The 27,184-nt window shown below is 49.7% G+C and overlaps 2 protein-coding genes and 1 long non-coding RNA gene across 54 annotated transcripts in view; 2 read left to right on the forward strand and 1 right to left on the reverse strand.

Moving 5' to 3' along the window:
- Positions 1-3,071, forward strand: part of TPX2 (TPX2 microtubule nucleation factor) — a 57,862-nt gene extending 54,791 nt beyond the window's left edge. For all 50 annotated transcript variants that reach the window (XM_060397649.1, XM_060397650.1, XM_060397681.1 and 47 more), the window contains one exon: positions 1-3,071. In XM_060397649.1, the coding sequence (XP_060253632.1) occupies positions 1-111 (111 nt within the window). In that variant the 3' untranslated portion in view covers positions 112-3,071.
- MYLK2 (myosin light chain kinase 2) overlaps positions 2,290-27,184 on the forward strand; it is a 27,735-nt gene continuing 2,840 nt past the window's right edge. Inside the window, exons 1-11 of one of the 3 annotated variants that reach the window (XM_042229986.2) lie at positions 2,290-9,246; positions 14,568-15,111; positions 15,795-15,894; positions 16,382-16,883; positions 18,132-18,430; positions 20,206-20,311; positions 20,880-20,973; positions 23,028-23,137; positions 23,234-23,375; positions 26,617-26,687; positions 26,790-26,918. In XM_042229986.2, the coding sequence (XP_042085920.1) occupies positions 15,843-15,894; positions 16,382-16,883; positions 18,132-18,430; positions 20,206-20,311; positions 20,880-20,973; positions 23,028-23,137; positions 23,234-23,375; positions 26,617-26,687; positions 26,790-26,918 (1,505 nt within the window). In that variant the 5' untranslated portion in view covers positions 2,290-9,246; positions 14,568-15,111; positions 15,795-15,842. Of the gene's footprint in view, positions 9,247-14,567; positions 15,112-15,624; positions 15,698-15,794; positions 15,895-16,381; positions 16,884-18,131; positions 18,431-20,205; positions 20,312-20,879; positions 20,974-23,027; positions 23,138-23,233; positions 23,376-26,616; positions 26,688-26,789; positions 26,919-27,184 lie in introns of those variants that run through there. The other 2 variants (XM_060397686.1, XM_027977054.2) reach the window with 2 other exon arrangements.
- Positions 19,907-27,184, reverse strand: part of LOC121816196 (uncharacterized) — a 16,979-nt gene continuing 9,701 nt past the window's right edge. Inside the window, exon 2 of the long non-coding RNA XR_006055675.2 lies at positions 19,907-23,500. This is a non-coding gene — a long non-coding RNA (uncharacterized LOC121816196). The remainder of the gene's footprint in view (positions 23,501-27,184) is intronic.

Below are 27,184 nucleotides of genomic sequence, written 5' to 3' on the forward strand. Positions count from 1 at the left end.
GTACACAAAGCAAATCCAATACGAAGATACCAGGGTGTGGAAGTCAAGTCCAGTGACCAGCCCCTGACTGTGCCTGTCTCACCCAAGTTCTCTACCCGATTCCACTGCTAAACTTGTCTTTGAGCTGCAGACACCATCTGGGAACCTGAGCTGCTTTTTCCACCAAACTAGGAACCACCTTTGTCATGGGGGCATAGAGAGAATCCATTTCTCCAGGCTTTTTCCTACCCATGCCTTACAGAGCATGCCTGACAAGTGTGGACTCCCAACTTCATTGAGAGTTGTTTTCCTATATTATTGTGGCTAATAATGAGACTCAACTCATGTATGTCTCGACCAGACTCTTTGGAACCATCAGTATGGTGGTTGACCTTCAGTATGGACCTTAATTCTGACTAGAATTTAAGCCTCTGTATCAGCGCAGTGTAATTTCTATTGCCCTTATCCCACCTCTCTTTTTCTATTTTAATCATAAAATAAACATAGTTAAATACTGAGAGATTTAAGTTATGGATTAAATGGAACCATCAGATTATTTCCTCTTCTCTGCAAAAAGAATTTATAGTTAAGGGGCCCATCACTATGAGTGGGGAAGCCTCATGAACCACCTGACAAGGAAGAGACTTGACTGACCAGAACCTCACAACGGCCATCAGCCGGCTTCAGGCAGATCTACTGTTCAGGCAGATTCTTCCCTTGTTGGTGCCTGTGATAAAGGAACGCTGAGCAGTACGTGTGTTAAGTCTTCCAGTGACCTGGACTGGAATAAAATTTGTTTTTCCCCTGTCTTCCCCCAGCCCCGATTTTTTGTTATTTGGTGTTTCTACATCTGTTGAGCCCCTTTAGAGGTCACATCTTACTGGGGAAGTGGCTACTTTGAGAGGAGAGTCCAGGAGCTTTTAAAAGCATAGGCTCTGTCCTTAAAGGAAAGTGCTCTTTTCTGTCCTGTGTCAGAATCCTTCCATTGTTTGTTAACTCCCTCCTAGGAATGATTCTGGAAACCCATTATACCTTCAAAACGGACTGTGCCTCCTTCTCCAAATGTGTTTTTTCTCATCTGGTAAACTCTTCCTTATGAAATCTTTCTCATAAATCTTTCCTTGACCATGTGGTCTCATCCAGTAAGGATGATAACTTCCTTCTTTGTGCCTCCCAGATGTTTTTTAATGTATATATCTCTAGTAGAACAGGTAAACCAAGGAGTTTCTTGGACTTGTTTATAAACTAGTAGAGATGTAGATAACTAAAATTGTTATTCCTTGAAGATAAAAATTAGGGTAATCATATCCATGGTCCTTGTATTCTGTTGGCACAGAGTTTGCTAGGTTCATGTGAAATAGTTTATTTTCTTTTAGACTTGATATCATTTATGAACTCTTACTCTGTACCAGTCTTAGTTCTGTGCCATGAGTTAAAGGCTGTATCCATATTCTGCCGAGGCCAGTCAGTCCTAGGCAGTATATTGGACCTATTTTATATTCCTTTTGTTTATTCATTCGGTGAGCATTATCTACAGTCCATTGCAGATTTAGTGATGGGCAACAAAGCGAGCTGTGATTTGCAGATCCCTGTGTCTCCTGAAGGCTCACAGACTGATAACACAGTGCAGTTCTTTTGCTCGTTTCCTAAAGATCTGTGGTGTGTGGTTCCATAACAACTTGGGTAGTTCATTTTTGAAAGATTGATTTGGTGCTAGTTATATATATGTTGGCATTGTTCTAGTCTCTGGGCATATAAGCAATGAACAGAAATAGAAGACCTTGACTTTTTGGAGGTTACCTTTTAGAAGGGAGACAGACAATAAACAAGTAACTGTCCTCTTCTGTCAGGTGATAAATGTTTCTCTGACTGCTGTGTGGAAAATAGACTGAGATGGGGATTTGGGGGGGAATGTGAGATTGGGAACAGGAAGGAGAGGAGGTTCTTGCTGTTGTCCAGGTGAGAACTGGTAGTGGCTTGGGCTAGAGTGGTAGCAGTGGAGGTGATGAGAAACGGTGGGATTCTGAATGGATTTTGAAGCTGTAACTGATAAGACTTGCTGACTGATTGGACATGGAAAGGGAGAGAGGGTAGAGAAGGGCGTTCAGGTATCAACCTCAAACAGAGATAGAGTTCTCCAGGCCTTGTGCTGTGAAAAATCCAGTTCTACCGCAGTCCTTGTATCTCTTGTGGATTCTCAGGGGGTGAGGAGGACTTCTGTTTGTTTCTTGTCACCTCTCAGGTTTTTCTACCTCTATTCATATGTTGGTCCCCTCTCTGTGTTTGTCCTTTTCGACTTTTCTCCTTCCCGTGTATCAGCAGTTCTCTTAACAGTTTACTATCGTTTATATAGTACCATCTAAAACCATTTTTTCATATATGTTGTCCATTTATTGTTTCAGTTTCAGATAGAAGAATAAATCTGGCGCTCAAATTGAGAATTTTAGAGTGTTATCAAGAATTGTGGTGGACTTATGGGATTTTTCACCCCGTTTGCTCCAGCCTGGATTACCCTCTGTAGACATACCCACATCAGGGTGGTAATGTGTGACAGTCTCTTAGAGACAACAAGGAGGGATTATATTACTTCAGAGCAAATAGCTTTTCAAATTAGGATGCCCTTGCTTCCCAGAATTTCCGGCTGGCTGTCTGTCTCTTCTCATCACCGTCCATCTAGTATTGAATCCTTTCTTTTGGACCACCTCACGTGACCTTCATTTTTCTAGTAAAGCCTCCCATTTTCCCTGAAAATCAAACTACTTTTATTTTACAGGGAAATTTAGGTTCTATTTTATCCTTCAGGACTTGTCTAAGAGGGAGCTTCGCTTTTAATACTCAAGCTACCCTGGAATTTTCCTAAACAAAGAACTGGACCTCTAATAGGAATTTACTGAATTCTAACTGAGAAGTCTTGTGGCCATACTTGGCTTGGCAATTTTGTAAAACTCCTAGCACATGTGTACATGCAGATTATTGGAATTCTCACACTTTCTGGGAAGGACTCTTGTTTTCAGTGTTGTTTTGACTTGGTCATGGTTTCCCATTGCTAATAGTTTTACACTAATTAATACAAAATTATTGTTCACTCTTAATTTGATCGTTTTGTTCTTGTGTGATTGCTTTATTGCCATTTTGACTACTGTTTTATTCCTTACCATTTCTTTTCCACAGAATTTTGTCCTTGGAAAGTGGAGCTTAAGTGGTAGACAGGCTGCAGTGGCATTTGCTCCAACATTTAATGGAGATAAGTCTTGTACACACATAGTTGTCTTACAAGATGGGATGTGACTGAGTAACAGGAGACAGAAAAAATGCTGCAGGAATTTAGAAATTCTTGTCTGAGGTGAGATTGCCATTCCTAAAGATGTCTCTCTTTTAAGTAAAAATTATGAAAGTAGTACAGTCATCCCTCAGTATCCACAAGGATTGGTTCCAGGACCTGTGGATTCCAAAGTCTCATATGAAGTGGGTGTAACCTATGTATATCCTCCCATGTACTTGAAATCATCTCTAGGTTACTTACAGTACCTAATACAATGTAAATGGTTGTAAATACAATGTAAATGGTATGTAAAAAGTTGTCCCTATACAGCAAATTCAAATTTTGTTTTCTGGAACTTCTGGAAAATTTTTTTTTTTTTTTTTTTAATTTTTGATCTGTGATTGGTTGAATCTGCAGATATGGAACCTGTAGTTTCAGAGGGCTGACTGTACTGCCTTTTGGAAACAAAATAGTACAAACTGTATAAAACATTAAAGTCTCCCTTACTGTCCCTCCTCCCATCCCCTGAGAGTTACCCATTATTAACAGTTGTGTATTCTTCCAGAATGTTTTTTATATACACACAGTCACAGAGCATCTTTTTAATAATAAGATGATAGCCGTATGCATTTGCCTTTAATTTATTCTTTGAAGGTTATATGTCACATTATTCAAAATTCAAAAGCTGCAAAGGTATTTAGTTCCCCACTCCAGGTATAGATGGTACTCCAGGTTTGTGTCCTTGCAGAGATGGCTTCAGCATGGATGTATTCCTATCTGCTCTCTCATTTTTCCACACATAGTATCATAATTTACACTCTGCACCTTGCTCTTTTTATAATGTATTTTGCGTTGGGTGATGTGACTAAGAAGGTATGAACCTTCTTAGGAGAATCTAGTGTGATGAGGAGGCACACCTGGAGTGGGGTCTAGTTCTGTGTGACATCCTGGCCAAGTGACCTGATGTCCCAAGGGCTTGAGGTCAGGTCAGCAACACCTGGCCTTTTAGCTCTTCATGGCTTCACTGAAACCTTGACAGCTTATTGGCCTGAGTATCTGGTTAAACCTGTGTATCCTCTCCGGTAAATCTTGTTACGCTTCCTTTTCAGTTCCCTTCTGAATCTTGCCTGCTGGGGAAGTTCCTCATTGCTGAGAGTAGCAGTTAAAAAAGCTGTCAGCCACGTGGCTGGGCTCCTGTTTCTGCACAGGCAGGCTGAGTAACAACTTGGTGGTGTGGATCCAGGTAGAAACTGGCCAGCATTCTGATTCTGCCTTGTAGCCTGCTGGGATGCTCAGTTTAGACAACATATAAAGTTTCCTGGATACAGGACAAACCCAGGCCTATGGAAAGAGCAGGAAGGTTAAAGTGTGTGGTACTTTGAGCAGTGACGAAGGCTTTGGTTACTTTGAGCAGTAACCAGGGAGCTGACGTGTTTGCTTCAATGCCAAGAATTCCAGGACAATTTGTTATTCGACCAAAGCCAGTGTAAAGTGAAGTCACTCAGTCGTGTCCGACTCTTTGCGACCCCATGGACTGTAGCCTACCAGGCTCTTCCATCCATGGGATTTTCCAGGCAAGAGTACTGGAGTGGGTTGCCATTTCCTTCTCTAGATGATCTTCCTGACTCAGGAATCGAACCCAGGTCTCCCACATTGTAGGCAGATGCTTTACCGTCTGAGCCACCGGGGAAGCCTGGGGACATATCTTTTCCTTGTTTTTGTCTTCCTGCATACCCATTCTATTCTCTAGTGCTGTGGTGAAGATTGGTGACATCAAAAACAATGTCTGATGCTGTTTGCTATTCTCTTTCTTGCAAGAGAATAAGAGGCAGGGCTCTGGTCAAAACACCGCTCTTATGTGCTGAAGGTATCGGCTTCTTGAAAGGGCTTGGCAAATGCTAACATACTCCAAGAAACCATGGTTGGAGGGGCTTAGGAAAATCCTAGGTTTTATCAGGAATTATTTTGCCAGATTAAGCCTAGCCTGAGGGCATCAATTACCTTCTTTCTTTTTCTTAAAATTTTATTAAATGGGAAATAAAAACTGACCTGTCTGATCTGCCAAAACCCAAGTAGTTATGGGACTAGTATCCCAGAACCTCACAGGCAGGTGTGTGACCAGGTTAAGAATTGTTCATCAGCTTGTTTCAGCACTGGTAGTATTCTGGAGAAGGAAATGGCACCCCACTCCAGTATTTTTGCCTGGAGAATTTGTGGACAGAGGAGCCTGGCAGGCTATAGTCTACAGGGTCGCAAGAGTCGGACACGGCTAAGTGACTAAGCACACACACACAATATTCTCAGGGCTTCTTTTGGGAGCCAAGGTGGGTGTTTTTCAGTGGGTCAAATATATAGTCAGTGGTTATAAATTGTTATTTGAGAAGCATTTTGGGGCAGCATTATCAAGTTTGCTGGTAAGGAGCGGTGAAAAGCCTGAGTCTGACCTGGCACTGGCATACTCCACTCAGTGTCCCAGCATACTTTCTTACATACTCTTTGAATTGTCTCTATACAAAAATCTCAACTGGATTTTGCAGTGTTTTTCTTTTTAAAATTGGGATTTATTGTTTATTATATACAATTCAGAAAATACCTGGTAATGGCAGGAGAAAAAACCCATGGTCCCATCACCCATGTTGAACACTGCTGTTTCTATGTATAATCTTCTCTTATAAAAATTTTTTTCTACACTGTAGTGGTTTTCTGTTTATATGTATTTTTTGTATTCTGATTTTTTTTTCAGAGTAGTAACTCAAATATTTTTCCCGTATTAATTGCATACTCTATAAATACCAATTGTAATAGCAGCATGCTGTTCCATTGTCTTGAGTTTACTTCTCCCCATTGAAAATGTTTGTTTTGCAAAAGATTTTTCTAGGCTATTTATAAGACAGATTTCTTTGTCCCCCTAATGTATTATATCTATCTCTAAAATTTAAATGGCTGTTTCAAACTACTTAGTCAATCTTTGTAATTAAAATGTTCAAAGGAAATGTAAGTCCCTCCCAAAAGCATAGTTAATGACATCATTCTGGCATACACGTTTGCAAATTGGAAAGCTCCTTTTGGCTGACATGTCAATGTTACTGGCACTGGTGCCCAGTGAAAAAGTTTATTGGCCCTTAGCAAAGCCTTTCTCAAGAGAATTCTAGTTATGCTATTTTAAAGTTTTGAAACTCTGTGTCTTAAGACAGGTTTACCCAGTAGATTGTCTCAAAGCTGTTGAGATTTGTTTTAGGACCGCCTTTGTCTTTCTTAACTAGCTGGGCTATGATGGTGTCTTTTAGGAAGAGTAGAGGCAGGGAATATAATCTCTCTTCTGGCACAGGCACACTGGGTGACCTTTAAAAAGGCACTCTGCTTTTCTGGACCTCAGTTTCCACATCACTTCAGTTTCCATATCGTCAAAGAGGAGATTGAATTAGAAAGAAAAATAAGGTTCTTTCCAGCTTGAATATTTTCAGATTTTTTTCCTAGGCAGTTTGTTTTAATCACATTGGCCCTGCTTTCACATTTATATTTTTCTATAGTCAGCTGCTCAGTCACTGCAAGAGGGCTCTTCTAGCAAGCTTCCTGCCCCTAGATTTCCATTTGGACTTCAGTGAAGTATGTTGGAGACCAGTGCTCTAACTCGTTGAGGACTTTCCAAGGGTTGTTCTGGAAGCGGAAATCTAGCCCAGATCACACCAGGGGACTAATCTCTGAATAATGTCCTCTGACACACACACATATTTTCTGATGTTTCTCTTGACCTTGGAACTGGTTAGAGACAGCACAGAATGCTCAATGAATTCTAACAGACTACAACAAGGAAGTCCCTCCCACCCTTGGCTTTTCCAAGATGTAAGCTTCGCTAATTGTTAGCGGCAGTTTAAGGATATCACCCTGCCTTGCTGCTCTTCTATTTCTCTCTGCATAATGTTTGTGATCAAAGGGAACTTGGATGGATTTGAGATAATTGTCACAGAATTCTGGAGGAGTACAAAGTTGTTTAGTGGAGTGAATCCTAAATTGGGGGTTGGGAGAGCAGCTTCTGATTTTGTGGTCTTGAGCGTGTCATTTGCATTTTGTGGGTCTCAATTCTCCATCTTAGAAGTTTAAAACAACGTTTCCAGAAAGGACCTTTTCTCTGGCTCCATGAATGAGAATTTGCTCCTCGCTTGAAAATGACCAGAAAGCACCCTGGGCCGTCATGGTGACTGGCACATTGGGCACTCATTCATCCCTGTGTTGGCCAGCGTGATTCAGTGTGACCCTGCTTGAGTTGTATATTCAATATGAATTGTCCGTATGTGTCACCAGAGGCCCCTGCAGTTTACCCAAAGCTAGCATCCTGACAGGACAGGGCCAGCAGCTACTAGTCAGCCATAAGCAAGAGAGGCAAGGAAGTTTAGTCGAGCTTGTAGAATCCCACTCTCACTGGTCTGGAGGTTGATGTCTACACTGTAGCCTCCGTGACTCTTATTTGCACATTAGCCATTTTCTCCCTTGTAATTGGTTACTGCAATTATAGAAAATGAATACGTGAAGCAACATAGCAGGTAGGAGTTGGGAGGGGTTGTCAGTATCTTCCCACCTTCACTAAACAACTTTTGTTCATCTCCCTAGCTATACTGACCACAGGGTCTTTGTGTTTTCCTCACACATACCGAAACACTCCTACTCGGTGGCCCCAGGAAAATGGGTAGGAATTGACAGGCTTGAAAGCTCAGCCACTAGAGTTGGGGAACTTTTCTCTAGGGTGGTGGTCCTCAGGCTGGCCTGGAGACCAGCAGATCAGCATCACTGGTACTAGAAATGCAAATTCTTCAGCCCCCTGAATTAGACACTGTGGACATGAAGCCCAGCACTGTGTTTTAACAAGCCCTGCAGAGAGCTGTGGAGAAGGCAATGGCAACCCACTTCAGTACTCTTGCCTGGCAAATCCCACAGACGAAGGAGCCTGGTAGGCTGCAGTCCATGGGGTCGCTAGGAGTTGGGACATGACTGAGCGACTTCACTTCCACTTTTCACTTTCATGCATTGGAGAAGGAAATGGCAACCCACTCCAGTATTCTTGCCTGGAGAATCCCAGGGATGGGGGAGCCTGGTGGGCTGCCGTCTCTGGGGTCGAACGGAGTAGGACATAACTGAAGCGATTTAGCAAGTAGCAGCAGAGAGCTGTGAGGTACCCCCAAGGGTGAGGACCACTGTGTCAGCAGATGTTGTCCTAGTGGACAACAGAACTCCCAACTCAGCGTTCCCTATGAATCAGGAAATCTGCAGCCATTCTCTCCTGTGACCCTCAGTATCCAGGCCAAACCTAGAGCCCATGTGGACAGCAGGAACATGCCTCCCCTCTAAGCTCCCTGGAGAGTCACATTTGTGCAGCCTGTTCATGTTACCTAGGAGAGCTGCTGAGTTTGAGTGTTTATCTCCTTAGCCAAGGCTCCGTTACCAGAATAAAGATGGAAGGAAGAATGCTTTTCCATATGTCCTTCCAACAAGTCATAAGACAGATGAGGAAAACTGAGGCTCTGAGTTTAAGTTACTATCCCAAAGTCACACTGCTGGTAAGTGGCAGAGTCAGAATTTGACCCAGGTCTGTGCCCTCAAGTGCCTTTTGCACCACACCAGTTAACATCCCATGAGAGGATGGATGGACATTTTCAGGAGCTCCTGGAGGACAGGGCCTAGCTCTTTTGGGAGCCAAGTGACACTGGATCAAAGAGCCCCATGGGTGAAGAAGAGATTGTTTCTGTCACCCACCATGGCCAGCAACTGAGGACTTTGGAGCAAGCTTGTGGGCTGGAGCCCTCACTGAACTCTTGATGTTGCTTGTGGGAACTTCCTGCTATACTTCCCAGAAGCTGGGAGCAGGCGGGGTTCTCTCCTCAGTTTCACCCAGCAGGCGTCTCCTCAGACCAAGCCGGATGCTTGCGTTCCTGTCCGGGATGCGGCAGCCGGTCAATTAAGTCACAAGCCTCAGCAGACCTGAATGATAGCCAGCATGGTCGAAGTGCCAAGTGAGTGCAGCCAGAAGGTGCTTTGCCCCAGCCCACTCCTCATCCTTTATTTGAAACCCCCATTACCATCCCAGATGGGACCCTCTTCTCCCAGCAGTCTCTCAAGAGCTCATCACGCACCCCCTGGCTCATGTGGTAACCCAGTTCAGCAGACGGGCCTGGAGAGTTATAAATAGCTCAGGGGTAGGCCAGGAAGCCAACCGGTGCACCAGGACAGAACATGCATTCCCCGCTTTTGGAGCCATTTCCTGGGATCGTGTGCCGGCAGTGACTCTTACTGCAGATAAACTCCCAATTCCTCTCCTCTCCAGGGTGTGCACTCTGCCCTTGAGTCTTGCTTCTTTCTGTTTGTGTTTGTCCTCCCGCCCCCATGGGCCCTGCCTTTGGAGGGCGGTGCTTCCAAGTCTGCTTCTGGGACATTTCCTGTTCTTGGAACAGCTGCACCAGCCTGGGGTACCCTCCTGCTACATGATCCTATAGGGAGGTATCCAGTGGCCATGGGCAGTTTTCAGATGACCTTGTTCCTCTGACGTCATTAGATGGCTATTTTTGGCTTTGCTGTTTGTGCTGTAGAGAAGTTGGGCTGGGATGGGCGAGAGGGAGAAAGCATGAAGGAGGGGTCAGTCTCGGTTTCTCATCGTCCCAGGGCCCTACCAAAGTGGGAGCGTTTATACTTCAACATTCACAGAGCACCTACTGCATGTCAGGCCCCGCAGCTACCAAGTTGTGACATAATCTAAGTATTCTTCACTCGCCCACAAATTCACTGTTCACCACTTGGTGGTGTGGAACAGTGATGATGAGTGAGGGCTCTGAGCCTGATGGCTTGGGTTTGAATTCTAGTCCCAGTGGAATCCCACATCTGAAACCCTGGGCAAGTTACTCCTCTCTCTGACTCAGTTTCCACTTGGAAACAGGACTGATAATAGTATCTACCTCATAACGTTACCATGAAGATTAAAGGAGTTCACATCTGCATCTGGCACAGGGTAAATGTACAGTAAATATTAGGGGCTATTATTATTAACAGAAGTGCCACTCTTTGTACTGAGTCCTTGGGATATAAGGTTGACCGACATGGTCCTGATCTGTTCTGAGCTGGCACCTAGTCCCTAGAGCCCCAGGTACTGGGGCAGGGCACGCAGCCAATACAAGTCAGAAGGGAATACCTGCCGTGTGCACTGCGAGACCCTAGCTTGTGGGAGCATTCCAGGGAAACAGGTGAAGTTCTTGCCCTGGGAGAGCCTCAGAGCAGTGTTTTTAACTCTGACAGCACGTCAGAATCTTCCAGGCAGGTTTGAAAAATAACACCCTGAGCCCCACCTCCACATGTGCTGCTTCAATGGTTTGAGCTCAAGAGGGGCTCAGACTTTAGAAATCATGAAAGTTCTCCAGACTTTCCCATGCACATCAGGGTTGAGAATACAGCCCAGGCTAGAAGGTTGTGTGTCCTGGGAGTACCCTGCCGACTACCTCAGGACTGCCTCAAAGGTGGCCCTCTGACTCGTGGGTTCTCAAATTTCAGGAGTGCATGAACGCCCCCTGAAATGCTGGTTATAAAGACAGATTCCTGGGGCCCCAATAGAAGGAGGCTTCATTTTAAACAAACTCTAGGGCCTAGGCACTGAGAAAGCCTGCCGCAGCCATATCTTCAGCTGAGAAATCACTTGCGGTCGTCAGTCCCCAAAACTGTACCTCTGAGACCCCACGGTGTTTCATATCTCATGTGTAGCTCTAACCATTTTCTGTCTTGAGTTGTAGAAATCTGTATATTGGTATCTTGAATTATTTGTCGCCTAAGAGTTACAAATAGTCATTTCAGAAATGTCTCAAAATCCAGACAAAGCATAAAAATAATCTCTCCTCCCACACCTGCATGTATATACGTGTATATGCATACATATCCCCCCAGATATTTTCTCTACAAATATTGTTAGCAACAAAAAGAACCCACTTCATGAAGAATTTTGCAGTCTTTTTTTTTTTTCCCCCAAAAATGTACTATATGGTGATTCTAGAGCTTTTCCTCACCTTCATCTCTGTGTCCCCAAAGTGACCAATTTAGTTCTTGCCACAGAGTAGGGCTTCCCTGGTAGCTCAGATGGTAAAGAATCTGCCTACGATGCAGGAGACCTGGATTCCATTCCTGGGTCAGGAAGATCCCCTGGAGGAGGGCATGACAACCCACTCCAGTATTCTTGCCCTGGAGTATCCTAGGACAGAGGAGCCTGGGGGGCTAAGGTCCATGGGGTCTCAAAGAGTCCGACAGGACTGAGTGACTCAGAGCAGAGCACTTAGTAATAATCTTGGCAATAAAATTCTACAGTTCTGGGTTGAACAATGAGTGTCATTTAAACTTCCAGAGAAATCTGCATCTAGTTGGTCACACAGAATGTCCATAGATCTCTGCTTACCCTCCCTGGAGGAAAGGACTGGGTCTGCGGTAAGGACAGCAGCCTTTCCAGAACTGTCCCTGGGGCCGAGAGGTACTGCCAAAGCCCCAGGCTCAGGGACCCAAGATGGGAGAGGGCAGAAGGAAACAGCCCTTAGTTGCTCCCATATCAGGACTGGAGGGAAAGTCGTGAGGAGAGTTGGCTGCGCTCTTTGGAGTCAGAAAGGTCGTTGCTCAACTCCCTGGATTTTCCATCACAGCCGAGCAGGCAGAGGGTCAGGCCGGGAAATGTCTCCTCTGAGCCGGTCCTTTTAAAGCCTCTTGGCTAAATCTGTTTCCTCCAGGAGCCAGGGAAGCAGTGCCCGAGTAGAGTTAACCCCTCCACGCCCAAGGAATTCTCGCAGGGGTGGTTGAGCCTGGGAGCCCAGGCTTCTGGAATGCAGAGCCTTCCAGGGCAAGAGGCCTAAGGAGCCGTGAACTCTGGCTGGAGAAACCTTCTCTCTGGCCTTGTTAAATCCAACAGGCATAATTGCATCCTCCTGACCTTAATTCCCCTGGCGGGTTTAATTGGCGCTGGCATTGCCCCACTTCCTGTCCTGCCACTGTAGAGGCGGGGGTGGGGGGGTGCATGGCTGCACAGCTGGTGCAGGATGGGAAAGCCCCTTCTTAAGGGTGGGCAGGGGCTCTGGCAGCCCCCAGGCAGGTGGAGGAGGTTTCCCCATGCCCCACCCCTGTGCCTCCCAGGGAGCAGCTGGCCAAGCTGAGCTCAGCCCTGGTGGGTGGATGGGCGAGCAAGCTGCAGGCAACCCTGTGGATTCAGAAGCAGGCCAGGCTCTCGTCTCAGTAGGAACATGTATGGAGAAATCTGCAGGGACAGATGAGCCTCCACCTGGGGTGTCCACGTGATGGAGACCCCACAGTGCAGCAGGCACTGGGCCAACCACTCTACATCCACGTGCTTGCTAAATGCTCCCAGCCATCCCTGGGAGAGAAGCAATGGGACAGAGTAGTTATGAGCTGGGCATTGTGTCAGGGGGTTCAAACCCAACTCTGTGACTTTGCCCTGTGACTCAGTTTTCCTGTCATATCTGTGAAATGGGGATGAAACAGCTGATGTTTATATAGCACTTAAGTACCCACGCGCTGTTCTAATGCTTTATGTACATACTTCCCCTGTGATGAAGGGGCTCGTCCTATAAATGAAAGACAAGAGAAGGCATTTGCCTAAGATTTACGGTCACTAATCAGAGCGTCACTGCCCAACCTCTTCAGCCACTGCTCAGCAGGACTGTGGTAAGGATAGAATGAGGATGGGGCCTGGCCCACTTGGTAAGAGTTATTATTTGGGAATCATAACAGTAACAAATGTAGCCATGAAAGCCCCTATATTGTCCCAGCTTGGATTTTGGTCTCAAAAGGTGGCTGTAGATGTGAATCTGGGTGATTCGAAGTTCTTCAATAGCTGTGTGACTCTAGGGACAAACCTCACCCTCTCTCAGCATCAGTTTCCGCATCGTTAAGAGAGTCTAGCACTTGACCCCTAGAGTCCCTCGTGAAGATCCAACAAACTGAGCAAAGCCCCTGGCAGAGCCCTTAGTGGCCCTTCATGGGCACTCACTCAATAAATGATCAGTACTGATAACCACAATCATAATGAGAAGACATCAGCAAAGGCCATCATGATAGAGTAATCCTACGAATGTGGTCCAGAGCCTTGGACTCAGTTATTCATCAGGCACTGGTTGGCAAGTGCACTTTGTGCCGGGGACACGTATGAGCATCATAGAGCCCCTGCCCTCGAGGGGCTCTCGGACAGTGTCACTGGTGGGATCAGCCCGGAACTGAAGGAACCAGAGGAGGGAGTCCAACATTTCAAGCTAAACCAGAACATGCTGTGGGGACAACCAAATAGAGGGCCAGGGGTCCATATTATAGGCACAGACAAGAAGATTTCAACCTTCAGAATGTTAGGAGGCCCATAAAACTGGTACCCGGCAGGGAGCCAGGGTGAGACACAGTCTGGGAAATTTTAGGCAAGAAAGAGAACTCTGAGCCATAAAGAAGCACATTTCTGGCCCAGCTCCCTTCCTTGAAGAGTGACTTTTGGCAAGTTACTCTGGATTCTGCCGTCTTCACCGAGAAGACAGGTTGAGATCCTTCACAGAGTTATTATCAAGGTGATGTTTTAAAACAATATGGATAAAGCTAATAGGCAATCAAAAAATGGGAGCTCCCGTCTTTTTAGGGAGCCTGGGTCCAGATCCCAGCTCAGCCCCTTCCAAGCCCAATGGCTCTGGGTCAGCTGCTTAACTTCTCTGTGCTTCAATTCTGCCATCTGTAATGGTACCTACCTCACTGGGGTGTTCCAAAGATCACATGAGTGAACCTACACAGGAGCACTTGGAACAGGGGCCAACACACGTGGCAAGTACTATATAGCTGCTAGTATTTTTGCTTCCTAGAAAAGGCAGGCTGTCAGCTAGGAAGGAGAGAAATGGAATAGGGGAGGCCAGGTCAGAAGAGGAGGACAGGCTGAATAAAAGGCAGCAAGTTGGGGAAGGGGCTCCAACTCTGGCATTTGCTAGCCTTGGACTGACAACCCCAACATTTTCTCACCTAAGAAAGCATCATTCATTTTGAATATTAATCTGTTCACATAATTTTAGGTTCAAATAAAAAAGTAGAAGAGTGTGCAGCAACATCTTTCTCCCACCTCTGGCTCCCAGTTTCTTAGCCTGTCAAAGAAAACTTCGTGCCTGTAAAGGGAAATTGTATATATTGTATGTTATGTTCACTATTATAAATTTCACCACCTTTTGTGCAAATGATAGCACCCTCTACATGCTGTTCTGCACGTTGCTTTTTGTCCCCCCATTTTGTAGGTTGCTTCTTGTCAGTTCACTCACAGCTTTTTCCATCTTTTTTACAGCTACACAATTTCCTACTGTTCAGATGTGCTGTATCCTCAAGCCATTGTCCCCTTCCCTGTCTCAATGGAGGGCAAGACTTGCTTCCTCTATTTGATCATTGGAGGAGCTGGGCCCTGGAGTGGGGTTGGAGTGACTGGATGGGTCACCACAGTCAGGACCTGGACCCAATCCTGAATCCACTCCAGAACTATTTCCAACGTACTCAGCTTGGGGCTGGTACTCAAGGTGGCCTGCAGAGAAGCTCTGGGCACAATCCCTGGGTGATGGAAGGCCCTTTGGATCATACCTCTCCCCATCCCATCTCTGCTTGAACACCTTGGGCTGGAGTGGGTCACCACTGGGTCACCGCTGTGGAGGAGGATCCTTGGAAAAGACTCTCCACCAGCCAGCACCCCCAGTTTCCAGTGGGCCATTGGAAAGACCTGCATCAGCTCAGAGGAGCAAAAACACTGACCATCTCTCACAGCTGTTTGGGACAGCATCCATCTCCCCAGGAGCCCAGGAAAAAGACATTTTCAAAAGAAATGGCTTTCAGGCCCACAGGCAAGTTGAGCAAGTGCTCCTGAGACGTTTTCTTACTCAAAGATGCTCCACGCTGGTCTGGAGGCCAGGCACAAGGCTTGTGGACGCAGAGCGGGGTGCTGGGGTCAGGGTGACTACACCTGGGCCTGTGTGGTTCCAACCAGACTCCGGGGAACCCCAGGAGATGTTGGCAGAGCCAGAGCCTGGCCTGAGCATAGTCTTGCCCTTCAGCCCTGTCTGAGAGCTCCCTCATCTATCTTGTCCCAAATCAGAGATACCAGGCAAGGTCTGGGAGAAGGCTGCTCCCCCGGGGCCCCAGGTGCCCCCTCCTGCTTTCTCTTCCTGCTTGTTCCAACACCACTCTCCCCCGGGTCGGTCCACGGGAAGAATGCCGTGTCCTCTGAATGGGGGCCAAGAGTGACAGGTGGTGGCAGTCCGAGTTGCATGGCCCCTGGTGTAAGAGATCCTCTCCCCCGTCCCCGCCTCCTCTGCCTGCACCCCTGCCTCCGCCTCTGCCCACTGGGCCCCGGCCTTACAACTGCCCAGGACGGCTCCCGGGCAGCCGCTGCGAGACAGACAGACACCAGGTCGCCCCTCTCCACTCCAGGTGCCTCTGTCCCCTCCACCGGCTGGCCCCTGCCTCCTCTCAGCCAGACAGGAGGAGGCATTCAGCAGCCCGACACACCTTTCTCTTCTTTCTGCAGCTGGAAAGACTCGAGTTAGACAAGCAGAAGCACACGCCTCCCTACCTCATGGCGACAGAAAACGGAGCAGTGGAGCTAGAAATCCCAAGCTCATCAACAGGTGCCAAGCGGGGGCCGGAGGTGGAGGGAGGAGCTTGGGAAGGGGTGTTTGAATCCAGAGCTGGGCCGGTGCTCTGGATTCGAAGTGGGAGTTCTGTGCCCAAGGCTTCTTTGTGTGGCACATGGAGGACCCAAATATCAGAATTATCTCTGGATAGGGTAGGACTGGGTCAAGGGCCCACAGGAAGCCTTCCCCAGAGAGACTGGGAAAATGTGAAGTCCCCGTGGATGAGGCCTGAACACTCAGAGTGAGGGTTGAGGGGTGGGCTCAAGGCCCACCAGGGCCCAGAGCCCTGCACCCAGGGCCTCAGAGGCCCAGACAGCTCATATTGGGAGCCCATGGAATGGCCCCAGAAGTTCAGTGGGACAAGTGCTTGTAAACTGTGGCCTGGGTGGGGACCTGGGCCCAGAACCTGTCCCTGGCCAGCCTGGCTGGGGCGGGAGGGGTAGGAGGGTGGATCCTGACTGGTGTTTCACCTCCTTTGCAGACGCAGCACCAAAGGGTGCAGCAGGCGAAGGACCCCCAGCTGCAGAGAAAGACCCTGGGCCCCCAGATCCACAGAAGGATCCTGGGCCCCCAGATCCAGAGAAGGATGCTGGTCCCCCAAACCCAGAGAAAGAACTTGGGCCCCCAGACCCAAAGAAAGAACCTGATCCCCTCAACTCGACGAAAGATACTGAAGCCCCGGCCCCAGAGAAAGGGGATGGGGCCTCGGCCCAACCCTCAACCACCAGCCAGGGCCCTGAGGGAGAAGGAGGCCTGCAGGGAGAGCCTGCGGAGGGCTCTGCTGGGCAGCTGGCAGCCCTGCCCCAGGAGACAGCAACAGCCAAGGCCGACGTCAAAAAGCCCGAGGCTGAGCAGGAGACCCCGGGCAGCCAGGACCCTGGAGAAGGCAATTTGCACAAGAAGGTAGCAGAGGGCCAAGCAGCAAGCAAGAAGGGCACACCAGCCTTTCTGCACAGCCCCAGCTGCCCCGCCGCCATCTCGAGGTGAACGGCCCCTGCCTGGGGGCGGGGAGGGATCGGGCACCATCACCACATTCAGTGCTGGCTTGGGTAGTTCCGATGTTCAGCTCTCTCTGTCCTAGGCATTGGCCTGACCACCTGGTCTTCCTGCAGAGATCAGAACTATGTGATAGTTCACAGAAGCCTGTGAACTGTGAGCTGTGACACAGCCTCTGCTGTGTCAGGCAGCAGAGGACCTCAAAGACCCCTTCTCCAGGCATCTGGAGTCCAGAGTGCCCCTTACCCCATGGACTTGGGTCTCACCAAGGCCAGGACTGAGATGTCCAGAGGAAGAGATAACTCATCTTCTTAATACAGTTATTGGTATAATCTGAAAATATGACTAATAATCAGGCTGATAGATCATTACTAATACTCTTGAAGTGAAAAGTGAAGTGAAAGTGAAAGTCACTCAGTTGTATCTGACTCTGCAGCCCCATGGACTATACAACCCATGGAATTCTCCAGGCCAGAACACTGGAGTGGGTAGCCTTTCCCTTCTCCATGGGATCTTTCCAACCCAGGGGTTGAACCCTGGTCTCCTACGTTGCAGGCAGATTCTTTACCAACTGAGCTATCAGGGAAGCCCACTATATTCTTAGAGCTATAATACACCACCAGTCTCAAGGTGCAATCCGTTAGCTTTACCTGAATGCCAATGATATAAGTGAGGTTATTAATGATATATTTATTGTAAACCACAATAATAACACTTACCATACCAGTTTGAACTATGTGGTAATATAAATTAGTATCATTAATATGTTATCAATTGTATCACCATAATTTTATGAATCAAGAGCTACATAACCTCCCTAATTGTTGCTACCTAATGATTAACCAAATCAGCAATCCTGTTAACAGTTGTTAATGATCTCTTAGTGCATTGATACTCAAAATAGCAACACAGACATGGGAATTCTCTGGTGGTCCAGGGGTTAGGGCTCTGCACTTCCACTGCACGGGGCGTGGGTTGGTCGTTGGTCGGGGAACTAAGATCCTGTACGTCGCATGGCATAGCTGGGAAGAAACAACCACTACCACCACAGACATTTATGTATTATTAACATCCCCGGATTTTATATGAAGTGAATTTGGATTCACCATCCCACGTGTTTGGGTGGGGGCAAGGCTGTATCAGCTCTAGATTGCAGACAAGGTTTTGGGAGGCCTGCCGGGGGGCGGGGGCTGTGGCTGCTAAGGGTATCACCCTTCTGTGTTCTCACATTTCAGCCTTGAGAAGCCACTGGCCGAGAAGCCCCTAGATGAGACATCAGACCTCATCTTTGAAGGGGTGCCTGTGACCCCTGGCCCCACGGAAAGGGAGCCAGCCACAGTAGCAGAAGGAGAGAAGAACCTCCCGGGAGGCAGCCAGAAGGAAGAAGAGAAGGCTGCAGGCCAGGCTGGCCAGGCTGGGGTGCAAGGGGACACCTCGAGAGGAATCGAATTCCAGGCCGTTCCCTCGGAGAGAGCGGAGGTGGGGCAGGCCCTCAGTCCCACAGCCAGGGAGGAGGACTGCTTCCAGATTTTGGGTAGGCTGGGGCTGCCCTGGAGCCCAGGGAGGAGGGAAGGGGCTCCCCGTGTCTCCCCCTTCTCCTCGCTTAGAGCACTAAACTCTTCTGAGCCACCTCACCCAGGGTGATTCATAAAAGTGTCATCCAACCCCAGGAAGTCTGAGTTCCTAGTCCCCTTCAAGAGACGGGGAAATGAGGACTCAGAAAAGGGAGCACCCCAAACCCACAGCTAGAACAGGATATGAACCTGACTCCAGAGCTCTCTTGTTTACTTTCTTCTACACTGGCTAAAATGGAGTTAAAAAAAAAATCATACATGTTGGAGCACCACCAGTACTCTGGACGGTGGGGTTTGAAGTTACCCTGTAAAAGGGCTCAAATGCCCTTTTAAACTGCATCCTGGACGAGTAGGGAGGGTCATGGGAGCCACAGAGGGCTGTGAACTGAGGAGCACAGGTGTGTGTGTGGAGGCGGGAGGGAGGCGGTGCCCAAGGAAGCTGGGCACGCGAGATGGGCAGGGCCGGAGCGGCCTCAAGTGCTGATGGTTTATTCAGCGAGCAGAAGGGAGCCACTGAGCGTGAGCAAGCTTGGCCAGTAGGTGAATAGGGAAAGGGCTCGGGAAAGGGTGCAGCAGGCCTGGGGGGTGGGGTGAGATGGGGTCAGGAGAGCCCAGAGTGTCCTGACAACCCCCCTCCTCCAGGCCGAGGTGCCCCGGGAGACCTGCCAGTCTGCCTGGTGAGCGGCATGGTGCCACCCAGACAGGGTGGGAGGGCCTGGCGGCTGGGCGGCAGCCAGGAGCCCTGCCTCCTCCCCTGAGCAGCGGCACAGACCTCCAGGGCCCACTCGGCCCAGCAATCACATCCTCGAGGGACGGACCTGAACAACCTCCAAGGGCCGTCTGATTTATCACCAGCCGGCTTCCCCTGCGGCCTCTTGGCTATTTATAAAGAGGTTTCCATTCCCGGTGACTCAGCCTGTCGGCGTGCAGGGCCTGCTGTTCCCCGTATTGTCACTAGGTGGCAGCAAGTCCCTACCAAACAGCTCCTTTCCCGGCTCCTCCCCGCTCACCCCTGCCCCTGGGCCAGGGCCAGGGGATACCCATTCCACAGGTGGTGAGAGCTTGTGGTGTTATTAGAGGGGGTGGTAGGCAGGTCCCATCCTCGACTCCTTCAGACACAGTAACGCCTATCTGGCATGGCGCTCCACCATTATAGTTGAAAGTGAAAGTTAGTAGCTCAGTCCTGCCCAACTCTTTTCAACTCCGTGGGCCGTAGCCCATCAGGCTCCTCTGTCTATGGAATTCTCCAGGCCAGAATACTGGAGTGCGTTGCCATTCCTTTCTCCAAGGGATCTTTCCGACCCAGAGATTGAACCCTGGTCTCCTGCATTGCACACAGATTCTCTGAGCCACCAGGGAGCTCTCGGTTGCGAACTCCCCACCCCCACCCCGCCCCGCTCCGCCCTTTTTAAAAATGGAAATGCAAAACTTTGGGATGGAGTCTTCATACTTTATAATGTGGGAGGGTCTGAGGAGTCCAATCAGCCGTACCCACTGTTGTGCCGGGAGAAGCTGAGCCCCCCTCTGACAAAGGCCTCCCAAGGAGGGCGAGTGTTGGTGGCAGAGCTGACTTTGGAAACTGGGCCCCTAGCCCCTGTCCTGGAGCCAACTGTCTCCCAGGTATCACTTGGTGAGCACCCCTGGACGGGGCCTAGGCCAGGCAGGAGGGCATGGTGCCAGGGTGAGTCCTTAGCAGCCCCAGCACTGACCGAAATGGCTCTGCTCTGCTCCACAGATGACTGCCCACCGCCCCCAGCCCCCTTCCCCCACCGCATTGTGGAACTGAGGCCCGGGAACATCAACAATCAATTCAGCCTGAACTCCAAGGAGGCACTGGGCGGGTGAGAGCTGGGGCCCCGAGCCCCTGGCCCATGGGCAGGAGAGCATGAAGTCCCCAGGCCTTACATCTGCCCCATGGAAGGCCCAGACATTCCAATCAGACGTGAGCCACACGGTCACAACTTCTTCCATGTGGTCTCACTTGTCTGTGTGCAGGCTGTTAAATGGCTGGTGTGTCAGTCACTCACACAAACACACCATTGGTCATTAGGTGTGTCCCGTAGGAAGCACGTAATACTGTCCTGTGTGTCTCAGTTTGGAGTACCACACTGACCCCTTGAGGGTGATCCCCTGTTTTGTTAGAAGTCCTGAAGTTCCCTCCCCCGGGGCCTGGAGCCCTTGCCTGCCTGTGAGGTGCCCATCAGGGGCTGTCCTTTGATGAGCCTATCCTGCCTGAGCCTGTGATTTGTGTGGGTCAGCCGTGGTCTCTGCAGTAGAGCTCACGTTTTGGGAGGGTACTGGAGCTGGCTGGGATTTCCCCATCTCACAGGGAACAGAGCACAGCACCCCCCACACCCCTCCCAACTTGGCCTTTGGAACTCCCTTACTCTCAGCCTCTTCTCTCTCCAGCGGCAAGTTTGGAGCGGTCTGTACCTGCACAGAGAAGGCCACAGGCCTCAAGTTGGCAGCCAAGGTCATCAAGAAACAGACACCCAAAGACAAGGTAGTGCAGTCTGGCTGTGGGGAGGAGGAGGGGAACCTTGGAGTGGGTGCCTCTCTCCTCCTGCCACCCACACGTATGCACCAGGGGCTGGGGGTGTGAAGCTTGATGCTCCAAAGATATCACACAGATCAACAGATAGACAGGCGGACAGTCCTGCCATAGGGGCCTGATGCCCCTGACCATAAACTTCACCCCACAGTTGGTGAATTTATCTTGGGGACTTTCCCTTCAAGCCCTCTGGTTCAAGTCAGTAAGGGCTGATGAGCACAGGCTCTGGGCCAGATGCTATGCTGTGCACTGGAGGTCCCTGAGGGAAGCCAGGTGGTCCCTGCCCTCTGAGAACAGCAAGAGAAACAGGCCTCAACACCAGCCCGGGGCCTGGTTCAGAGCAGTGTGCGTTCAAGGAGTAAATGATAGACTCATGTGGAGTGAGGGAGTCGGGTGTGTGAGGAGGTGATGGCAACCTAGCAGCCTGGCATGGGGAGAGCTACATAACTCAGGAAAGCTAGGGCGGGAGGGTGGGGAGAGGAGTTGTCACAGTGGAGTCTCCTGACTCACCCGCAGGTCAGCAAAGAGTCTCCTGAATGAAGGCTTTGAAGAAGGAGGAGCTGTTTTCCAGTGGGAAAGGCAGGGGAGAGATTTTCAGACAGAGGAGACTGTGGATAGAAAGGCCTGAGGATCAGAAATGGCAGGTGGGAACCCTTGAGTCGAGATCAAGACCAGGGGAGCAGAGACAGCACATGCAGAGGCCTGGAGCCCAGAAGGAGCAGGAGAAGCAGCTCCGGAGGAGTGCTGGGAGGTCGGGGAAGATCTTCTTTGTGACTCTTTCTCTGTTGCTTCCACTTAACGGGGCTCAGGTCCCAGGCCTCTATCATGGACCTGGCTCAGCGGAGATGCTCAAATGTGATGTGTAAATTAATTGGAGTCAGCTATTGATTGACTAATTATTGGGTACTTTTTCACAGTGCTGTGTACTGTGCCAGGTGCTAGGGAAATGGCATCGAACAAGTCCTAACATGCTAGAGAAGGGGAACAGACAACTAAAACCAATCCAAAACATAAAAAGTGTGGTGTCCGGAGCCGAGACAGTGTTAAGAAAAGTAAAGCCAGGAAGGAACAGGGTGTGTGGAGCCGCTCAGATAGGGTTAGGTGGCATTAGGCTTCTCTGAGGAAGTGGCGTGGAAGGTGAGATATTCTAAGGAATGGAATAATGGAAAATGGAACAGTCCAGGCAGTGATCCAGTGCTCTGGGGGAGCAGGTCTAGGGAGAGACCTGATCTATAACATCTGCCAATTTCCTTGGTGTAAATATTCCTACTGTGGTTGATTTCAAGCTACGGATATGACCACTGGCTGGCAGACTTTCTGAAAGTGACAAATAATGGCAGCCAAAACTAGGAAGGCAGTGGTGGGGGAGCTAAGAAATGATTGGATTTGTAATCTACTTGGGATGTGGAGTCAAAGGATTTACTGACGGGTTGCTTCCTCTTGTGAGGAAGCAAAAATAAGAGAGAAACCCTGGAAAGCTCCTAACTTTCTATCCTGCACACTGGGGTTAAAAATGACGGCCTTTTGCTGATGGACATGCTGCGGGCAACTCAACTGTGGGGAAAGGGTGGTATCAAGGGTTTAATTTTGGACATGAGAGATTTGACATGCCTATTAGGCATCCAAGGGGGAGGGACTGGTGTCTGGAGTTCAAAGGAGTACTTGCGGGTGGAGATATGTATTTGGGAATCAGTCACATCTGGATGGAATTTCCAGTCATGGGACTTGAGAATGCCCTGGGAGAGTGTAGAGCAGGGAGGGCTGAGCGGGAAGGATGGGGCCCAGGATTCAGCCAGCAGGAGGCAAAGAACCAGCAAAGCAAAGGAAAGATGTCCCAGCAGAAATGACTGTGTGGTAAGGACACAGGCTGGAGGGTAGGGAGATAGGAGGCGAGGAGACCAGTGAGGAGCGGGAGGGCAGCAGTTCAGGTTAGGTCCACCCCGAAGAGGGTGGAGGGCAGGGAGTCATGATGCTCAGATGGTACCCCTGATGCTCCTTGTCCCCAGGAAATGGTGTTGCTGGAGATTGAAGTTATGAACCAGCTGAACCACCGCAACCTGATCCAGCTCTATGCGGCCATCGAGACCCCACATGAGATAGTCCTCTTCATGGAGTAGTGAGTGTTGGCGGCAGGGTGGGGGCCTGGGGTGGGGGGGGGGAGCAGAAGGCAGCAGGCCCAGAGGCAAGCCTGTAGAGGGGTCTGTGCACACAGCATCGAGGGTGGCGAGCTCTTCGAGAGGATTGTGGACGAGGACTACCAGCTGACTGAGGTGGACACCATGGTGTTTGTCAGGCAGATCTGCGATGGCATCCTCTTCATGCACAAGATGAGAGTTCTGCATCTGGACCTCAAGGTACTCAGGGTGGGCAGCTTCCTGGGAGAGGTCGGGGTGGCATCAGACCACCTGAGATCACCGCTGCAGCCAGCCATCCCTCCATCCCCCGTGACTCCTTCTCCTCCTCCATCCAGTCCTTCCAGCTGTAAGAGTCAAAACAGGGGACATATCAGAGAGCAAGAAAGACTTGGTCCCAGCCCTCTCGAGTCTGGAGTTGTTGTAGCACTTGTTGAAAGGGTCTCTTGCAGTCCTGTGAGCCGCACATATAACACTAGCTGATCAGTGTTGCAGGAGCATCTGCTTCTGTGTAGGCCCCTGATGGGCACTGCTAATGTTTATTTACTTATTCCACAAACATGTGTTGAGGGCCCACTAGGTGCCAGGCAGTGTTGGTGATGGAGACCCACTGGTGAACAAAATAGATAAAAATGCCTGCCCTCATGGAGCTTACGTTCTAGAAGGGGAATCAGGAAGACACGTCAGTAAGTATAGTGTTGGGCTTCCCTGGTGGCTCAGCGGTAAAGAATCTGCCTGCCAAGCAGGAGACTCGGGTTCGATCCCTGGGTTGGGAAGATCCCCTGGAGAAGGGAATGGCAACCCACTCCAGTATTCTTGCCTGGAGAATCCCATGGACAGAGGAGCCTGGCCGGTTACAGGTCCTGGGGTCGCCAAAGAGTGCGACACGACTTAGCGACTAGAACCAGAGCAAAGTGCAGTGTTGGTGCAGCAGCATGCACAGGGCAGGCACTAACGGAAGTGTGTGCTGAGGGAACGTTTGTGTTCTTCTTGCTCGATATCTTGCACATAGCAGGTGAGGGAGAGCAAATACTGGGTTGGCAAAAAAGTTTGTTTGGGTTTTTCCCTAAGATTTTATGAATCCCTCCAAGTCTGATCAGCTGGCTGTGGCCGTGGTGTGGAGTGGGCAGGGGCCCCATGAGTGCCTGGTAGCCCCATCCTTATGGCAGGCGTCAATGTTTGTGGAGTCAATGGGAAGGCTAGTGGGGAAGATGAAATCTGAACACTGAGGTAGGGGAATGCCCGTCGGCAAAGTGGACAGTGCTTTCGTTCATTCATTTGGTAAATACATACTGAGCACCTGCTTCTGTGCCTCTGTGCGCTGTACACAGTGCTGGGCGTGGTTGTTGCCCTCTGGATGGTGAGGACATGACCCTATCCCCTGGAGCCTGTGGGGTCATGGTAGAATCAGACGTAATAACTCGATGAATAGATCGTTTTATTTTTTCTTAAAATTTTTCTTAATTTTTATTTTTGACTGTGTCACTCAACCTGCAGGGTCTTGGATCCCCCACCAGGGATCGAGCCCACGCCCCCTGCAGTGGAAGCGCCAAGTCTTAACCATAGGACTGCCAGGGAAGTCCCTTAGATCAATTTAAACCACCAAGTGTTATGGAAAAGTGCATGAGCGTAACAGGGAGACATACAAGGTGGAACTGAAGAAGGAGGTAAAGGCCGGAGCATTCAAGGTCCGATACAGGAGATGCTACTGGTGCTATTGTGGACTAACCCCTCCTCTGTGCTTACTAGGGGTCAGAGGCACTCAAGGTGTGTTTAGAGTGTGTGACAGTCCTTTGGGTCACGTGTGCTGTTATCATTGCCACTGACAAGTGAGGGAGCAAGGAGAGTAAGGGAATGGGTTTCAAGGGGCCATTCTGACAGCAGGGAATTTAGGAGGTGGTCATAATAAGCCAGGAGAGATGATGGGGATGGAACCCATGGCAGTGGGGGAGGAACGGGAAGTGGTCACATGATGGACACATTCTGAAAATAGAGTCAGTCGGATTTCTGATGGTTTGGATGTGGGAGGGCAGAAGGAATGGAAAGAGTGCAGGTGCCTCCCGAGTTTCTGGGCAGAACTCAAGCCTGCATGATGGCATTGGAGGCTGCCTTCTCCACTAAAAGCAGGGGTAGAGCAGGGTCTCTGATAAAAATGCAGTGTCCTGGGAACAAGTTCACCTGAAGTCTGTGTGTCCTAAATGTGATTTTTTTCAGGGTAGCAATAAGTTTTTCATCAATAAAGGGTTTCATGGCCGAGTAGGCTAGGTGAACCGCAGCCTGAAGCCCCTTCCCAAGGTTCCAGCTGCAGGGCTTTTCAGGAAGTCTCCTGTCCTCGTCCTCCAAAAGGAGATATGGATCTGTCTGGTTTCCCCTGCCAATTGTGTCCTTGGAGCCTTTTTTTTTTTTTTTAATATTTTTTCTCTTTTTAAAAATTTGTTTTTGGCTATACTGGGTCTTCAATGCTGTGTTTGGGCTTCCTCTAGTTGCAGTGATCAGGGGTCACTATCTAGTTATGGTGTGAGGGCTTCTCATTGCGGTGGCTTCTCTTGTTGTGGAACACAGGCTCTAGGTACATGGGTTTTAGTAGTTGCGGCTCATGGGCTCCAGAGCCTGGGCGCATTAATTGAGACACATGGGCTCAGTTGCTCCGAGGCGCGTGGGATCTTCCAGGACTAGAGGTCCACTGGACCACCAGGGAAGCCCTCCTCAGGGCCTTTGCATCCTTCCCGTGTTTCAGTAGAGCACTGTTGGGCTGTTGAAGTCACTAGCATCCTGCTCTGAGTGCAGCAGTGTGAAAGGACCTTCAGAAAGCCTCCTGTTTGGGGCCTCAGATCAGATACCACAAAGCCCAGATGAAGAACAGAACCTTGTTCTTCAGAACCCAGCTGGGTCAGGAGGTGGAGGCCCTGGGGGAACTGGAAGACTCCTGCCCATCTCAGCGGTCAGCACCAAGTCCCTCCAAGCCATGTGTGGCCATATGGCCAGGGCTTCCAGTGTTTCAGATGGTGCTGAAAATCAGGGTTCTTGTGCAAAATCTGCCTTTTAGCCATCATTAATGACTTACAACGTTTCTGCCCCACAACCTCAGATGAGTCCTGTGTCCTTGTGTTACATGAGAAGGAGATGGAGGCCCAGCGCGGGAGGCGTTAGCCCTTCAGTTAGACCTTCAGCATGCTCACCCATGCTTGGGGTGCCGGATTCCAGGAGTCTTGGCTGAGCACCTACTGGGCACTTTGTTAGACGCTGAGGGTGGGGAGCAGGGATGCCTGGAGAAGAGCCCCTTTCAGGCCTCCAGATCCCCCTCTGTGTCTGGAACAGGCAGATCTGAGGGTTTCTGATGGGGGGCTATCCACTCTGGCAGTCTGGGCCTCTGGTCCAGGGAGCCTGAGACTTGGATGGACTGGGATGGGGAGGGAGGGTGAGCTGGGTCAGAGGTCAGTCCAGGCCACCCCCTTTTCCTCAGCCAGAGAACATCCTGTGCGTCAACACCACGGGCCATTTGGTGAAGATCATCGACTTCGGCCTGGCACGGAGGTATCACCTTGGGTGGGCGGGGTGGGTGGGGCTAGGGGAAGGTGGGAAGGTGTCTGGGAATGGGCTGGGAGTTGTGCTCTGAGCCCTTGGCCTGACCTCCAGGTATAACCCCAACGAGAAGCTGAAGGTGAATTTTGGGACCCCAGAGTTCCTATCCCCTGAGGTGGTGAATTACGACCAAATCTCCGATAAGACAGACATGTGGAGCCTGGGGGTCATCACCTATATGCTGTGAGTGTTGATGGGGTTGGGGCACATGGGTGGGCAGCTGAGGCCAAGATCAGTTCCACCTCCCCACTCCCTCAGTCAGGGTTTACTGGGCATGGGGGTGCACTCATCATTCCTCTTCTTCACGCTAACCCTGGGAAGCTGGGATGATTATGGCCATTTTACAGATGAGAAGAGTGAGGCTCAGAGAGGGGAAGTGACTTGCCCGAGGTCACCCAGCCAGATTTTAACCCAGGTCTGTCCCACCTGAGAGGCTGGGGGTCTTTCCA

The sequence above is a fragment of the Ovis aries genome, chromosome 13 (assembly GCF_016772045.2).
Source record: "Ovis aries strain OAR_USU_Benz2616 breed Rambouillet chromosome 13, ARS-UI_Ramb_v3.0, whole genome shotgun sequence".
In the NCBI taxonomy this organism is placed as follows: Eukaryota; Metazoa; Chordata; class Mammalia; order Artiodactyla; family Bovidae; genus Ovis; species Ovis aries.